The sequence below is a fragment of the Coniosporium apollinis genome, assembly GCF_000281105.1.
Source record: "Coniosporium apollinis CBS 100218 chromosome Unknown supercont1.2, whole genome shotgun sequence".
NCBI lineage: Eukaryota > Fungi > Ascomycota > Dothideomycetes > Coniosporium > Coniosporium apollinis.
Genome location: NW_006913264.1, coordinates 667,565 through 683,944, shown reverse-complemented (window position 1 = coordinate 683,944; position 16,380 = coordinate 667,565). Strand labels below are relative to the sequence as shown.

Sequence of the window (16,380 nt, the reverse complement as noted above, 5' to 3'; positions counted from 1 at the left end):
ACTGTCGGCTATCGGCCTTTCGTCATAACGATAATTTGCCAATCAACATGGGGCACCTGCGACGAATTCAACTCCGCATTGGACGACAACTACTTCTCAACACCATTCCCCCCGTCCGACTGCGATATGCCGCACCGTTGATCCCCATTGGCTCTCTCGAACTCAGCACGTTTTGCTCCGAATGGGCGTTGTAGCACTCATCCAGACCAGCCCTACGCCCTCTCGCCCAGGTCAATGTCTCCATGTCCACCGCTTCTTCTGCCGCGCAACTCAAAAACGCCTCGAATGCTACCCCGGTGAGGAGCAAGAGGCCCTCTGATGCCCGTCGAAATGGCTCTTCACCGTCGTCGTCCGCCCAGCACGATGCCGAGGTGACACCCAGAACCCTCTCACAGACGGGGAGGTCGAAAACCGCTCCTCTCGCCTTAGACACCCTGTGGACGCCTGCTCTCGATCCTCCCCCACTCAGTGAGCGAGATAGCATCTTCGCTACCAATTACACATCGTCGGACAGTCCCATTGAAAACCCGAGTCCTCCTTCACACGCACCCCACACGATAAGAGAAGGCGCTATCGATATGGCAGCTTCTCCTGTCAGAGCAGGCATTGACTGGCCTCTGCTTCACCAGAGGCCGTTTGCTCTCTCACCGGAGTCGCCGGCATCACCAGACCTCCCTCTTATCGCCCAGAACTTTCGACGCAACAGACAAAGCAGATCCAGTTTGCCCATGCACGAGCACACCGACCTCTTAAAATACGTCTACACGCCTTCAGGATTGCGTGCTGAAGGCAAGGGTGATCACGACGGCCTGCCACCATTCATGAGTCCCGTCGACTCTCCGTACGAGAGGCCCACCACGCCGCACGACGACAGCCCTGCAAGCGTCTCAGCAGGGATACCGCAAGCTGCAGATCAGAGGCTGAAATACCGGTCATGGCGAGAAGGGAACCCGACTTTAGGCGGAGGAGCCCCGGCAGGTATTCACCTGCGCGAAGATGGTGACCGTTCCCGTGTCGACAAGAAGATTGAGGCGAAGTTACCGAAAGTAGAGCAGCCTGCAGTGGTAAGAAGTAGGAAGACGAGCCATTATCTCGGACTGTTCAAAGAAAACGACGCTGCTGAGGAGCAGAAGAGGAGGGAAGGATTAGCCAAGGAACGAGCTTCAGCTGAGCAGGCCATTCAAGAAGATCAGGACGTGGAAGAAGACAGTTCACAGAGACAGAAGGCGCAGTCTTCTGTCAAATCAAGAGGCGAAGAACCCGGTCATACAGCCTCTCCGGAACCTTACAGCAGTCGTGTCGACGCAAGTCATCCCAAGAGCCGACAAGTCTCTTCATTGCGATCGGCACTAGAAAATGCGCCAACTACCGAACAAAACTTCCCGGATTCATTGAACAGGGACCGCCCAGCTGAAGGCAAGAAGCGTGGAAAACCTGCAATCAGCGATTCTTTACGGTCTGCGATTCAGCGGCCGCCAGAGGGCATCCCTCTAGAGCTCTTGACAGAAATCAGAAATCACCACAACCTCACGCCACGTGTTGAGCGAAGGATATCGTTCTCATCAAGTTTACCGATTGCGGAGTCTGAGCGTTCTCAAGAATCGTCCGCAAGAGCAGGCCCGCATCCTTCATTCAAGAAGCTCACGGACTACTTTAAACCTGGCTTTGGAGAGAGGGACAGATCGCCTACGACTGAGGAGGACGACGAGTCTGAAAGAGAACAGATCTCTTCTGCGCTCTACATACCCCACCGTCAGGTCTCTCCGGCGCGAACGGAGCAAGCGGGGGAGCCTGCTTTCCACGATCAACCGACACAGGAACAGCTTGAGCCAGCTAGATCGCCGGATACCTCTTCGAAAGGGTGGTTAACGGAAGAGGCAGTGAGAAGTCCGGACGAAGTTGAGATATCGTTGCGGTCCCAGGACGAGAACCAGTACCTACATGGAGATTTGCACCGACGTACTACGCCTTCTGAGGAGGAGCTGCAAGGACAGCTTCATGCACCGCCAGAGTCCAACGCGTCAGTCACTGAATCGGATTATGAATCTATGGATGAGTCTGCACGCTCAGCGTACGGTTATGAGTCCAGTGCTACCGACGATCCAGGAACGACTCCTACACAGGCAGCACCGATCACCCATGCGCCGCACCGAGAATCGCATCGCAGCCATCAGCCTCCGGTGCCTCTCGGCGCTGTTGAGCTGAAGCCCTATGATCATCAAGTCGGGGGTCACTCAACGGTCTACCGTTTCTCACGGCGCGCAGTCTGCAAGCAGCTCAACAACAGAGAGAACGAGTTCTATGAGATTGTGGAGCGGAATCATCCGGAACTCCTAGAGTTCCTGCCGAGGTAAGACCAGTTTTGTCAATGCTTCGGAAGCTCCAAAGCTGAAACATCAGCAAAGGATCAGCGGCCCTCTCCGCGCCCATTCGCCCACAAGTCTATATGTAGTAATGCTAACGTCGTAATGCTGTCACAGGTACATAGGAGTGCTGAACGTGACATACCGCAAAGCGCCGAGGCGGAAGAAGACTGTCAAAGAGGACAAAAGGGAGCCTAGCGACGATGCTGATCGCTCCATGCAAGCTAACGGCAACGCCCACTCAGAGAACCCAGATGGCTCTGAGCAGCAGGTGAATTCATCGCAAACAAATGGGGAGTCCTCCAACCACCAGCCCAGGATCGTGAGCCATTCGCAGCAGCCCATGCCTGTGCCCCAGGTTATCTTCGAGAACAACAGGCATATCATACCAGATAGCCTTTTCAACGTACATAGGCGCCTATCCACCCCGAGGCCTCAGACAAGCGATCCTTCTCTGCTCTCTCAGATGCATCGACGTCACCTGAGTGACGCCGGGTCGCCAAACCGTGATCAGCAGGGGACTCCGGACAGCAATCCCACAAGACCCTCGATAAAGCAGCACTCAAGCTGGGGCGCCACGACCGTCAATCGGAAGCTCCAGGAACAGGTGTTGAAGGAGGTGTTCTCTCCGCCAGTGATCCACCATAACCGTTCAGGGCGCGGCCGCCACAGCCTATCATCCAGAAGAGTAGGAGAAGAACCCGGCTCCGTTCCGGGATCCGCACCTCCTGGCCGACGTAGCATTGCTGATGTGTGTTATGTGCAGGAGCGGTCTGGCGTAGAGGAATCCACACTAAAGCAAGCCCTGCGAACCGAGGCTGACCGTCGACTGTCCGCCGAAGATACTGCCAAGAGCTCGGGGTTTCCGCCGACTGAGCAGAAGGCCCGCAGCACCAACGAACCGGCTAAACGAACTTCATCGGCATCCCAGTCGCGTGTGCCACGGCGTCGTCACTCAGGTAGCGGCTTACGGAGAAGACCCTGCGACATCAACACTTCCAAGAGGAGCAACCTTGAGTTCCATGAGGAAGAAGGCTATAAAGGGGACGGAGAAGATGAAGTCTTTCCCATGGATGAAGACTCAAGCGGACTGAGCAGGCAGAGTAGCGGGTCTGTCGGGCCGGCAACGGCTGTGGCAGCCGACGACGCCAAAGCGTTTGATCAAGCCACGAGCGGGACCGGGCCGACGCCGACCTCTGCGAAACCACCGACAGACCATGCCGAAGCGCCCGCCGAAGAGCCTGCGGATGCAGGGCAAGCCCAAGCCCAATCCGACGAAAGGGTCCAGCAGTTTCTCTTGCTTGAAGATCTCACGGCTGGCATGTCCAAACCCTGCGTGCTCGACCTAAAGATGGGCACCCGCCAATACGGCGTCGAGGCCGACGAAAAGAAGCAGCGGTCGCAGCGCCGCAAGTGCCAGATGACGACCTCGCGGGAGCTTGGCGTCCGTGTCTGCGGCATGCAGGTCTGGAATGTGAAGACGCAATCCTACATCTTCGAGGACAAGTACTTCGGCCGCGACCTCAAAGCCGGCAAGGAGTTTCAGGACGCCCTGACGCGCTTCTTCTTCGACGGTGTCGGCTACTCGGCCGCAACGAAGCACATCCCCGTGATTCTGGAAAAGATCTCCCAGCTCGAACGCATCATTCGCAACCTGCCGGGCTACCGCTTCTACGCCAGCAGCTTGCTCATGCTGTACGACCGCGGCGACGGCGAGCCCGACGTCAAATCCGCCGCGCCAAGCCGCCGGGCTTCCATGGACAAGTCCGTCAAGTCCACCGAGGACCAGAAGAATGGGGGCGAGATCAAGCTTAAGATTGTCGACTTTGCGAACTGCATCACAGCCGAGGATGCCTGGCCGGAAAACATGTCCTGTCCACCCAAGGATCCGAACGGCGTCGACCGCGGTTATCTCCGCGGCCTCCGCAGTCTGCGCATGTACTTCCAGCGCATCTGGCGCGACCTCAATGATCAGGAGTGGATCGAGAGAGGTGAGGTGGAGGGCATGGCAAGGAACGTCAATCACACGATTCCGGTGCCGGGATGGGACGATTCGGTCGTCGACGAGAATCCGGGTGATGTGAGTGTGTGAGATTGGTATTTGGGGCTGGGTGAGAGATTGGTATGTGCACCACGGCTGTTACGGCGTCATGATTATGTGGCATTGGTAGGCGTAGGCTTGTGGGGGTTTTTGGGTCTTTAGATCCTCAGCTCTTCGGTTTTTGCAGGGGGTAGGTCTTCAAACCACAGCGTTGCATTCGTTTTGTACGCATGGCTGCCTTCCCTGTCTTTTGAGGCGGATCATACCGATCATGGTCTGGTGTCGGTTGGCGTGCCATCTGGCGCTTTGTTGAGTGGTCTCTTCTTGTACATACCTAGCTATCATGGATTGGCGAAATGTATTCCTTCGTCTTGGTGTGATCTCTCATGGCCTTGTGCGGCTTACCAAAAGACATTCAACTTGATCGTAACTGCTACAGTCTTTTGTCTGGTAATGAGTCATCAACTTACTTTGTACGGGACCGGTTGCAGTGTGAGTGATGAGCTCTTAGCTACGAGAACAAGGGTATGCAGTGCTATTGGCATTGAAACGGTTTGAAGGCAGAAGTGATCAGAAACTACAGCTGCTTGAATGCTTCATCAGGTCAGAAGTGAATCAGTGCAGCGAGGGCTGGAAAAAATATTCAGTTACGCGCCTCGTCACAAATATCGAGCCAAATTTCTCTTGCCAGGTTGAGAATGTTAGTCGTGTAGAATATCTATTCCTGCTTACTGAAGCGGTCACGACAGACGGATGACCAAGGAGCGCTGCAGAAACACGCTTCGTGTGGGTCTGAGGCAGCTGGTATGAAAGTCTTCCAACGACTTCCACCACATCACGTTTGACCCTCTGATGGCTCCTGATTGTCTGGTAGGCGTACTCCTCGGTCCGGATCGGTAACCTCCATCGCAGCCAAAACGCTCAGATCCCAAACTTTTCGCACCTTACCATCGAGCGAAAGCCTGACTCGCTGAACTCTCTCGTACAGAAGCCTGCCATGCGCTTCCGCCTCCTCAGCCCTGGAAAGCAGGATATCCATGCCGAACCTCATCGCGCTAACTACCGCTTTGGGATGCAGCGTCCCGGTGTCCTCACTCCGACGCCTCAGAGTTGCACGGAATGCCCCCTCCACCGGCGCTGGTGGGCTGAGCACGTTGAGATCTAGCGTCCCCAGCGTGATGATCGGATACTGGGCCAGTCGACACCGACCGCGCCATTCGGGCCCGTACGACAGGAAGCGTTGGATCAGCGCGTGCAGGCCCCAGACCGTTTCGCCGGGCCCGCTGTCGCTGATCTCCCAGCCTGAGCGCTGCTCGCGCATGTCGCCGAAGATGCGGAAGGTGACTGACACGGTGTCGATGTGCGGATTCACGGCTGGACTGCACGGGATAAGGAGCCAGGTTGGGTAAAGCCGGACTTCATCTTCGATCATGATGTCGAGAACATAGCGAGATCCGCGGGTGGTGGTGAGGTGGGATAGCATGGCGAGGGTCTCATCGCGGACTTGGTGGTTCAGGCGGAGGAGGGAGCGGCTGGCGCTGAGAGGGAGATCGCGGGGGGCGTAGTTGCAGTAACTTAGTTCGATGTATGGAGTCTCGTGTTTGAGAAGTTCGGCGGAGTTCCCTTGGTAGCATTTGGGCGATGAAGGTGCGGCGTTCGGTGAGTCGAGCACGAGTTCGTAGATCTGATCGCGGAGCTCCCGCGGGATATTGAGGAAGCAAGGCATCAGGATAGCTATCAGGATAGCTGCTGGAAGGGACAGAGAGTGAAGCCTGGGGCGGATCCAACTTCCTGGGCCGGTTCATATATCCTTTTAAAGCTGCAGCCTGGTTCCTTCCCTATAACGCACAGCGATTAGCAGATATCCAAGCGGTGTTTTCGTCTCTTGACTGTCAATAGTTTCCTGATTTCGGTACATAAACCTCCCCAGCTGCCCGGAAGCATGAGGCGAGGATAGAGGTTGACTGGAGGGATGGTTGCTCAAGTCACGTGTTGACTGTCGGTATATTCTATGGGACCGAAATCCTCAACTTCATGTTCGCACTCTGTACTCGAGTACAAGCTCTGTTGTACGCAGGACTGACCACGCGAGTGTTCTTGACGGTCATTGCTCTCAGTGATGTACCATGCTCTCCATTACGCCCCCTTTTGGAATGGGAGGCTTTGTTGAAGTCGCTGCCGGTGATTTGATGCTCCTCTACCGGCCACACGAGTCATTCTATCACCGCATATGACTCGCCGGCAGCAGATGACCCTACAGTTCCGAACGGTCTTCGCGCTGCGCACATCACAAGCGCGCGAACGAAGCTCATCAAAGCAGATCTGCGGGTGCCCACGTGGAACCATTCCTAGAACATGGTTACGGTGAACGCTACAATGTTTAAGTCCAGATACCGAGGTCTGGAGATGCCAAGATCCGGGGTATCAGTAGCCGGGGCCCCGCAAACAAGCTAAGATACCTATCCCTCGGGCTCTGCTTTACGAACGCTTTAGTTCTGCTTCTTCTGAGCTGGCGATGATAGAGTGGTTTTGATCTTTCTACCCTTCGTTTCTCCTCCTCCGTCCTCATCTTCTCCAATACTGAGATCCATCATACCCTTCCACTATGTCCTCCCAAACACAGCCCCCACTCTCTGACCCGCCATGGCTCATGGGCCTCCCTTCTCCCTACTACACCGACAGCCACCGACGCTGGCAAAAAGCCTGTCGCGCCTTCATCGAGGAGAATCTAATTAAAAATGCCATGGCCTGGGAGACCGAAGAGACGCTGCCAGGGGACGTATGGGAGAAGTTCACAGCGGCGAACATGTTGATACCGTCAATGCCCGCGCCGCTGCCTGTGGAGTGGCTTAAGAAACTGGGGATACAGGACATCCTGGGCGCGGTCAAGGTCGAGGAGTTCGACTATACACATAACGCTATCTATACGGACGAGGTATGCCTTGCCCCAAAGATCTGATGGGGAGGGCGGCTTTATCTGACGAGAGGACCGGATTAGATGGCACGGTCAGGCTTAGCTGGCCCCTCCGGCTCTCTAACCACCGGCGTCTCGTTTGGAATCCCTCCACTGCTGAAGTTTGGAAACAAGCAGCTGCAGGAGCGATTCATGCCTGAGCTGCTGCGTGGAGAGAAGCGGATCTGTATCGCCATCACGGAGCCGAGCGCCGGCAGTGATGTAGCAAATATCCAGACTACCGCCGTCAAGTCGGAAGACGGGAAGCACTACATTGTCAATGGGACGAAAAAATGGTAAGCAGGCATCTCGCAATAGTTGCACATAAACACCCCACAAGACTCATCCCCTAACCAGGATAACCAACGGCATCTGGTCCCACTATGCCACCATGGCGGTCCGCACTGGCGGCCTTGGCGCCAGCGGCCTCTCCCTCCTCCTCGTGCCTCTCCTCAACTATCCGGGCGTGAGCATGCGCCGTCTCAAAGTCGGTGGGCAGATCTCAGCCGGCACGACTTTCATCGAGCTCGATGACGTCGCCGTCCCCGTCGAAAACCTGATCGGCGTCGAGGGTATGGGTATGAGATACATCATGACCAACTTCAATCACGAGCGGCTGCAGATCGCAATCGGGGCGACACGACAAGCTCGGGTTGCGCTGTCCGCTGCTTTCGAATATGTTATGAAGAGGGAGGCGTTTGGGAAGGCGCTGATCGAGCAGCCGGTGGTGAGGCATCGGTTGGCGAAGGCTGGGGCGCTGCTTGAGAGCCTGCAGGCTTGGGTCGAGCAGTTTGTATATCAGATGACGAAGCTGACGAAGGAGGAGGCGGACGTTGAGTTGGGCGGGTTGACGGCGCTGGCGAAGGCACAGGCGGGGATTGTGCTCAGCGAATGCGCGCAGTGCGCGGTACTGTTATTTGGGGGGAATGGGTTTACGAGGACTGGACAGGGAGAGATTGCTGAGAGTGGGTCGCCCCGTTTTCCGTCACATCTTCCATTTGTTCGCTGCAAGGTCCACGAGGTTAGGGCTGAGACCTTTGGCTGACAATTTACGATGCAGAGATTTATAGAGAGGTGAACGGCGTAAGGTAAGGAGGCTGACGACTCGATTTCAATCTGCGGCAAAAGCTAATATGCTCAGGGTACCCGGCGGGTCGGAAGATGTGATGCTCGACCTCGCGATACGCCAACTCGTGAAGAATTTCAAGAACAAGACGAAGATGCTGGAGCGTCCAAGAGGCTCGTCGAAGCTTTAGGCGCAACGGAATTCAAACGCTTTGACAGGAGATACTTGGTCACGTGACGGCTTCGGAGTTGCCTGAAATGGTTTCTGCTGGAGGCTTTCCGCATAAACGCAGTTGGAGGTATTTCGAGAAGAGTGTCGGTGGTGGATGCTCTCTATCGCAAGGGGACACTGATCGAGCGAGACTGAACCCTGTGAAGATGCCCAAGAGATAAAGCGTGGCAAGTATCCAGCCCCAAGTCACAAGGCTCCACTCCCGATTGTTCAGTTTCGTGCAGCTGTATCGAAGCGAGATTGTTGTCTTAGAGTTGAAAATACCTAGCATTGGTGACGCACGAGATCAACTCAGATCTGACAGCAAAAGAAAGATCAGTATGAAAGCTGCGCGTCACGCGCTTCGCTCTTTGAGGTTTGCTGTTTGGCTCTTGCACCCCGCAGCTGGCACACACTTAAACACGATGCCGAAAAGTTTAGAACAACCAACAAAACAGAGGCGCTAGTACGGTATATCGACCAGTCAGAGCTGGAGATGCCAGTCTTCCGAAGGGGTCTTGACAACTTCGAAAGTTGAAGCTCCAAAAGTCCTCGCTTAAGGCCTAAGGAGACGATCTGAATGGTTAGAAACCCCTGTTAGCGGCTCTTTTCGATTGGTTGTTCTAAACCTTTCGGCATCGTGAGTGCGTTCCAGCAACTTGAGGTGTTTTGGCGCATGCTGGTATAACCTATCGATTTTTGATGACATAGGTTTGCGCCTCAGGCTTGCGTCGCGCACTTTAGACGGTACGCTTACAGGCTTGTTCTCCATTCCCATCCACACGCGCTATGGGAATCACCCTGCGCTAGTGCGAACCAAGACGTGGGATGCAGAAGATGGGGAAAATTTGAGGAGGATTACCAATTGACCGGGACCCCCAGGATCGGAAGTTGTTCCTGGGCCGAAACGCCTTTGATGTAACCACAGCTGCGATATTGAAAAGGTCAAAGGGTTCTTCCCATGGATTGGAGTCCTGCTAAGCAATGATCACTGTTGCTCGATCATCGACTGGTGTTGCAACGCAGGATAGAAGCTGAGCAACATCGACCTTGCGGTTTTTTCCGACACCAGCGCCAATGTGGCAGCAAAATCCAGGCCGAGGTGCCAGCCGCTGGACTTTCTTGACTAGCGCTCTCCGCAAAGCATGGCTACCTCAATTTTCTCTAGATCGGCATGAGCTGCGCCTGGGGGGGCGGTGATTAGTTATGGGGGCGCTCTTGGAGGCGGGGAGAACAGCGGAGACCGCTCGGCTTTATCGAGGACTTGGGTATGCCCCACAAAGATCGCCGACCTAGAACGACCGTTCCTCTGGTCCGCTCGCGAGCAGGTTGCGCGGCGGGGCGTCTGAAGAGCCTCCGGTCGCAGCCAAGCTGAAGATGCGCGCGGGCTGGGATTCGACCTGCGTTGCGCGCGTTCGTCGTGACGGCTCAAGTGCTGAGACAGCTGTTTAAAACACGACGTCGACCGTCGGGTAGCGGCACCACGCTTCGGCTGTCGAACACGCTTGGCGTGACTGCCGGATTTCCCGAAAAGGAATGGAAACCGTTATCCGCCTGTTCAGAAGGCGTTTCGAAGGCTTGCTGCAGGCTTGAAAAAGCCGCTGGCCGATTTGCAACCGCGCGATGCTTGGGTCTTTACCATCGTCCGTCATAACGCGTGTTGCTAGGGCTGCTGATCAATGCTTCCTTCGACCAGGACTTGCCTGTTGCGTAGGAGTAGGATGTGCTCCAAAGGTTACCCAGGTGTGCATTCGAATTGACGTTTGGGCAGTGCTGTTCTCAGCAATCAGTTCTCCGTGCGACGGCGGACTGAGGGAGCACAGGCGCGGACAATGCCGGAATCGGGGTGATCATTGCGTCGCTGGAGACGATGTCATGCAGTCCGCAACACAGCTTTCACCCCCGGAGTTCATGGTGGAGCTAGCCCTCCATCGAGCATTGAACCTTAGTGGCCGTCGACACAGGCCAGGGTCTGGTGCGCCTCTCCACATGGCTGAATACATAATCGCCCTGCATTCCCTCCAAGGGGACTTTGGGGTTCAATGCTGTCAGTTGGTTTACTCGTCTTTGCATCGTGAGCCCATCCACGGACGTCCCTCACACGCGTCGCCATGTCGGACTGCTCGGCCTCCTCCCCCGATCCAGCGGAACGACCACAACAACAACAGCAACAACAACAGAACCAGCAGAAGCGCAAGGCTTCTGCTGCCGGCGTCGATGGACACGCGACTGGCAGACCCGTCAAGCGGAGAGCTTCGAAAGCATGCCAATGCTGCAGATCACGCAAAGTCCGTTGCAATGTGACAGAGCATGGCGCGCCGTGTACGAATTGCAGACTGGACGAGGTGGATTGCATCGTCTCTGAAAGCCGGCGCAAAAAGTCAGTAACTTCATGGTCCGTATCCATCCGGTTGTCCGCCGTTGATGCGGCAAAAGACGGAGCTCTGCTATCGTTCGCCAACCCGACACGCGCGCTATCGACGGATATTATCTTCTCCGGTTCTTGACCTGCATCAATTGCTGACGCCCTGCAGGAAGTGGACGAAGGACGACGAAAACCAGACGGTCCCAAACGCCTCGACAGCGAGTGCTGGCGTTAACACCGGCAGCAATAGCAGCAGCCGCAAGCTAGTCTCGAGGGCTGCTCTTGACGGGATTCCCTCCTTGGCAACAGCCCGATTATCACGTGACGTTGATTCCTGGCATGAAGAGCATGTTCCGCATTCCATCTGTAAGCACGAACTTGCTGCTTTACTGGAGTTGTCCGCTTATAGCTGGTGCAGACCAAACGCACAATCGCCATCTTAGCCACAATCTGCAGGACCCTCAGCGGAAGTGGTCCACAAGCACGCACGAATCTGGGTCGGTGTCCGTTCTGGGATACAGTCCGATCTCCGCCGCAACCCGGCGAACTTACCTTCCGTCTATTGTGCCGAAGCAGACGCCGGCTGCCTCTCTGCCGCTCTACATCAAACCCCTACCAGCCCGCATCGGATCTGATGAGATCACCTATCTGGAGAAGAAAGGCGCCTTGACGATTCCGAACAATGCCCTCCGCAACGAGCTCCTCCGGGCTTATATCGAGTTTGTGCATCCGTACATGCCGTTGCTGGATTTGCATGAATTTATCGAGATTGTAGATAAGGGGGATGGCAGTGACGGGAAGCTGAGCTTGATCCTTTTCCAGTCGGTCATGTTCGCTGGATCTGCTTTCATCGACATGCGCCATCTGCGAAAGGCCGGATATCTTACTCGGAAAGAAGCTCGAAAGGACTTTTTCTTGAAGACAAGGGTAAGTCGACCACCCCTACACACAGGTCACGTGACCCAAAGTCACAAAGACCAGGTCCTCGTTCAGGGCCATGTCTAGTACCTCGGTGCGCATTACTAATGTTGTGCAGCTGTTGTACGATTTTGATTATGAATCCGACCGGATATCACTTGTTCAGGCCTTGCTACTTTTAACATATTACTACGAGACGCCAGATGACCAGAAAGACACATGGCATTGGATGGGCGTTGCCACGTCTGTAGCACATACTATTGGTCTCCACCGTAACCCGGAGAATTCCAATATGGACGGCAAGCGCACCAGGCTGTGGAAGAGAATCTGGTGGTCCACATATATGCGAGATCGACTGATTGCCCTAGGCATGCGGAGGCCTACACGGATAAAACCGGAAGATTTCGACGTGCCCATGCTTACTCTCGATGACTTTTCGTTTGGACCTGTTTCCGAGTCAAGTTCGTGTGTTCCCGCCAGCTGTACGATTGCGAGGGACGTCAATATGCAGCGAGAACTGGCCGTCATGTGCATCGAAAAGGCCAAGCTATGTTTATGCATCAGCCAGATCCTGTCAAAGCAATACTGCGTACTGAACAACAACCAAGGACTACTAAATGACAGGACGACTATGATGTTGTTGCCGAAGAAACTAGATGCCGAGACGTGCGACGTCCAGGCCTGCGACGATGAGCTGCAGAAGTGGTTAGACAAGCTACCGAAGGAGGTTAGGTATAGAGACGAGCCCAGCGGCAACGACCCCATAGATCTGCATCGGTCCCTCCTACATATGGTGTTCTATACCACCCTCTCCGCGCTGCACCGTCCACAGGTCCTTCCCTCTACACCCTCACACTCGCCTGGAAGCAGCGATGACAACGTCGATCTGCTCGATGTGTCCCGTCGAAAAGTCCGACGAGCAGCCGCCGCAATCACCAGCATCGCGCAGTCCCTTGACTCCCGCAACCTCGTCCGCTACCTCCCCACGACCGGCGTAACAGTGCTACTTCCCGCCATCATTATCCACCTCCTAGACATCAAGGCGCCAGACGAAGAGACGCGCCGCTCCAGTCTCCGAGGATTCTGCCAATGCATGCAGGTGATGGGAAAGTTACGCGACTTGTACGCCGCAGCCGACTACTCGACCGCCTTCCTCGAGGCCGCGATCCGTAAGGCTGGGATCCACATCTCGCCGTTCCCGAACCCGATCGGTGGCACCAACCTGAACGCCCTGAGCAAGCCGGAGCACGTGACCACTGTCGAGGACCTCGTGGATGCGGGCCGCAGACTCGATCTCGCGCAGCTGGGCAACAACATCTCGCGCACGCTTACGCCGCCGCCCGAGGAAGCTGCGGCTCTAGATGGCGCGATTCTGGTCACGGACGAGGAGGTCGCGCGGAGGCTGGAGACGTTTCTGGCGAGCACACCGCCGGAGAGCGACCACCACGATGGGAGCGAGCAGGAGCACGTGGAGTCGCAACAGCAGCTGCATGACGACGCGCTTCTCCCAGGACTTGAGCTCATGGCGACGGATAACTTCGACGAGAGGGATTTTGACACCCTCTTGAATTTGGATGCGACGATGGATGCGTTTTCTTTCAGTGAGAGCGCAAGTTTGGGGTTTGCGGGCGAAAGCTGGGCTTCTTTGAGTATGGCGTAAACATGGATTCGACTCGGCACTGTCGTCTTGGGGCGCAACGAGAATGACTGGAACGGCCGGCATGTGTTTCGGGATGCAAAAGAGCTTGGGAAGAAGGGGTCGGCGAGTTTAGGCGCTTCATTTTTGCACATTTGAAGATGTTTGCTTTTACGGTAAGATAGGCTTGACCGTGTTAAGATACTGGAGCTAGAGAAGAGGCTGTATCGTACCACTAGAGAAATAGAGATACAGAAAGACATTTAGCTGCTTGTTCTTATGCAATTTTTATTTTACCATCGCCTCCTTACCTGCTTGCGTGAGGGTATCCACGAGTAGCTATATATACGATTAGTACCTCAGTTCAATCCGTGTGTTTGGGATTTCACAAGATCGGTAAGCAGAATCTTTGAAGGGTTGTGAATGTCTTTGATTTCAAGCTGACGATAGTCGTTATCAATGAATGGCAGCTATCTGGACCTGTGGCGTACCCAACCGTACTGACCTCTGTCAGACTCCAGCCATGCCAACACGCCGAACCCTTAGCCTAAATACACAACGCCATTTTCCAAGAGCAGAGATGTCCCATTCTATGCCTAATGCAGCGCCTATACCGGGGTATCAAAACCTACCGCCTTGCAGCATCACACTGCTCAATGAAGCGATAAATGCCCTCGAAGCCCTGATACTCCAAGGGGCTATGATAGTCTTGCGCTTCCCGACTCGGCACCGACTCCTCGAACTCACTACTTCGCACGCTCTCATATCCCGACGGCGACGAGATCCACGGATTGTCCTCGCAGAGCTCATCGACGGCAAGCCCGTCGTCGGAAAGCGTTGAGTACTCCGCCGACGCAACAGACTCGTCCTCCGGGGACAGCATGTTCCGCCAGTCGATGCGCTCGTGTTGTATGATGCGTCCCTCGACTGGCTTCTCGAAGAACTCGCACTCCGACACCGTCTTGCTTGGCGCGAACGGGAAGAGCAGCGCAATCTCCGTGCCGGCGAAGGCGTCGAAGTCTTCGTCCTGGCGGACAAGGCCTCGGCGGACACCCAGCTCATCGCAGAGCCGCTCCACAGTATCTGCGTCGCAGCCAGGGAAGTGCACGCGTAGCGACGACGCGAGGTAAGTTATCGGTAGGTCGCCAAGATCGGAGAGGCGCTTAAGGTCGTTGAGGATAGCCGCAAGCTCCTTCAGAGACCGCGAGAAGTCGATTGACAGAACGTCAAGGAGACCTTCGGAGTTCAAAGACTCCTGCGCAACGTGCTTGTAGCCAGCCACGGAGGTCAGCGGCGTCAGGGCCGTGATGGTAGGGTTGATGTTGAACTCGATGAATGAGCCGGGTGTGGCCTTTGGCAGAGAATTCATCTTCCGTCCGACCTCCTTTTGCAGTGCAGTTACGGACTTGTAGCGCTTCTCGCCGGTGTGCGGGTTGACGCCGTCGAATTGCGCCTTCTGACCAGAGATCAGGAAGGCACGCACGGCTTGTGAGACATTGTGTACGACCTGTGCTGGTGCAGCAGGCGTGTGGGAGAAGTATCTGGCCCCGCCAACTCGGCCGGAGCCGAGGGCGTAGCCGCCAGCTGTCCGGTTCAAGGTGCCTCCGGTAAGGTTAGGTCGGAGCGTTGTAGCGAACGGCGCCCGACCACTAAGGCTGTTGACGGCATTGCCAATCGTCGATTTGGGGAAAGACGATCGGTCATATTTGGCCGCTTTGGCAGCTGCGCTGGTATAGCGACGGACGGCGGCATTGATCGTGCTGTGGGTGGTATACCAACGGCCTTTGCTCTGCTTGAGATAGGCGATACGGTGGAGCGGGTGTTTGGGGGCGTTGCGAGCGTAAACGGGCTGGAGCTCAGCCTGAGTCGGTCGTAGTGATGATGGTAGCTTGTTCTGAATCAAGCGCGAAGTCTTCTGCCAGGCAAGCCTAAGTCATCGTGAGAGCCGGTCTTCAGCAGCGGACTGAGGATATGGATGCATACCTGAACAACTTCACGTTCTTGGCCACCATCTTGTGGAGGTGGCGCGCGGGGCCCGTCATGTTGAGAGTGATGCCGCGAGTGCGGAGGAGAGGATGGTGGGTGAGGGCGGAGGGCAATGATGGAGGTTGAGTGGCGAACTTTAGCCCTGTGGCGCACGTGTAGCCTCCAAGGGTCATCTAAAATGTCCGTTGCCGCATTGGAATCCCCGCATCATCCCGGAGGTGGACAGCCAAAAGGATAGTTCACGGATCAAAAACACATCATGTGATCGGTGCATTGGAAAGCTGAGCTGCTAAACGTTCTATACTCTTTGTCCCATGAAATCGGTCTGGTTGCTCTACGATTAACAAGATCATGAGTCCAGTCTAGTACCTAGCAGAGAAACGGCAAAACTCTTTTTAGGTGGCCCTTGCTCGCTCAGCCCCGCTGCGTCAGGGTCTGGATCGGCGGGATCTGCGCGACTGCGAAACCACCATCAGCCCCGAATCGACGTCGAACGTGCTCTCCGCCGGTTGCTATTCAAAAAGTAGATCAATACAAAAATAATGAACCATTCCACGTGGGGCTCTGAATAGATGTTAGAGCTGCATTGCTGTGACTCGAGATCGAACTCTAGACTTACCGAACCCACAGCCTCCAGATGCCCTTTCCGAAATAGAAGTCTGGCGCGCTACCATTGCGCCAGTGGAACTTTGCAAGTCTCGCTTAATCTAATAGTTAATAAGCAAAAAAAACAACACCAGAGAAAAAGTGCGAAAATGCCTGCATTCGCTTCCCTCCTAGTAGAGCAACCTTAACCGCGTTTTAACCGCATCTCAAGGACTTGCGAGTCCATGGCCCTGCTT

The 16,380-nt window shown here is 55.4% G+C and overlaps 5 protein-coding genes across 5 annotated transcripts; 3 read left to right on the top strand and 2 right to left on the bottom strand.

Annotated features, from left to right (window-relative positions):
- Positions 1-728: 728 nt before the first annotated feature.
- W97_00609 (uncharacterized protein) lies at positions 729-4,455 on the top strand (the record flags this gene model as incomplete). Its single annotated transcript, XM_007778522.1, has 2 exons — positions 729-2,350; positions 2,481-4,455. 2 exons carry the CDS (start codon positions 729-731, stop codon positions 4,453-4,455), a joined length of 3,597 nt encoding a protein of 1,198 aa, XP_007776712.1.
- Positions 4,456-5,239: 784 nt separating this feature from the next.
- Positions 5,240-6,130, bottom strand: W97_00608 (uncharacterized protein; the record flags this gene model as incomplete). Its single annotated transcript, XM_007778521.1, has 1 exon — positions 5,240-6,130. The coding sequence occupies one exon, from the start codon at positions 6,128-6,130 to the stop codon at positions 5,240-5,242; it is 891 nt and encodes a 296-aa protein (XP_007776711.1).
- Positions 6,131-7,009: 879 nt separating this feature from the next.
- W97_00607 (uncharacterized protein) lies at positions 7,010-8,613 on the top strand (the record flags this gene model as incomplete). The annotated part of the gene is made up of 5 exons (XM_007778520.1): positions 7,010-7,339; positions 7,403-7,653; positions 7,715-8,322; positions 8,418-8,445; positions 8,499-8,613. 5 exons carry the CDS (start codon positions 7,010-7,012, stop codon positions 8,611-8,613), a joined length of 1,332 nt encoding a protein of 443 aa, XP_007776710.1.
- A 2,131-nt stretch (positions 8,614-10,744) lies between these two features.
- W97_00606 (uncharacterized protein) lies at positions 10,745-13,576 on the top strand (the record flags this gene model as incomplete). Its single annotated transcript, XM_007778519.1, has 4 exons — positions 10,745-11,013; positions 11,168-11,364; positions 11,417-11,925; positions 12,035-13,576. The coding sequence occupies 4 exons, from the start codon at positions 10,745-10,747 to the stop codon at positions 13,574-13,576; spliced, it is 2,517 nt and encodes an 838-aa protein (XP_007776709.1).
- A 604-nt stretch (positions 13,577-14,180) lies between these two features.
- On the bottom strand, positions 14,181-15,594 carry W97_00605 (uncharacterized protein; the record flags this gene model as incomplete). Its single annotated transcript, XM_007778518.1, has 2 exons — positions 14,181-15,480; positions 15,536-15,594. 2 exons carry the CDS (start codon positions 15,592-15,594, stop codon positions 14,181-14,183), a joined length of 1,359 nt encoding a protein of 452 aa, XP_007776708.1.
- Positions 15,595-16,380: the final 786 nt, after the last annotated feature.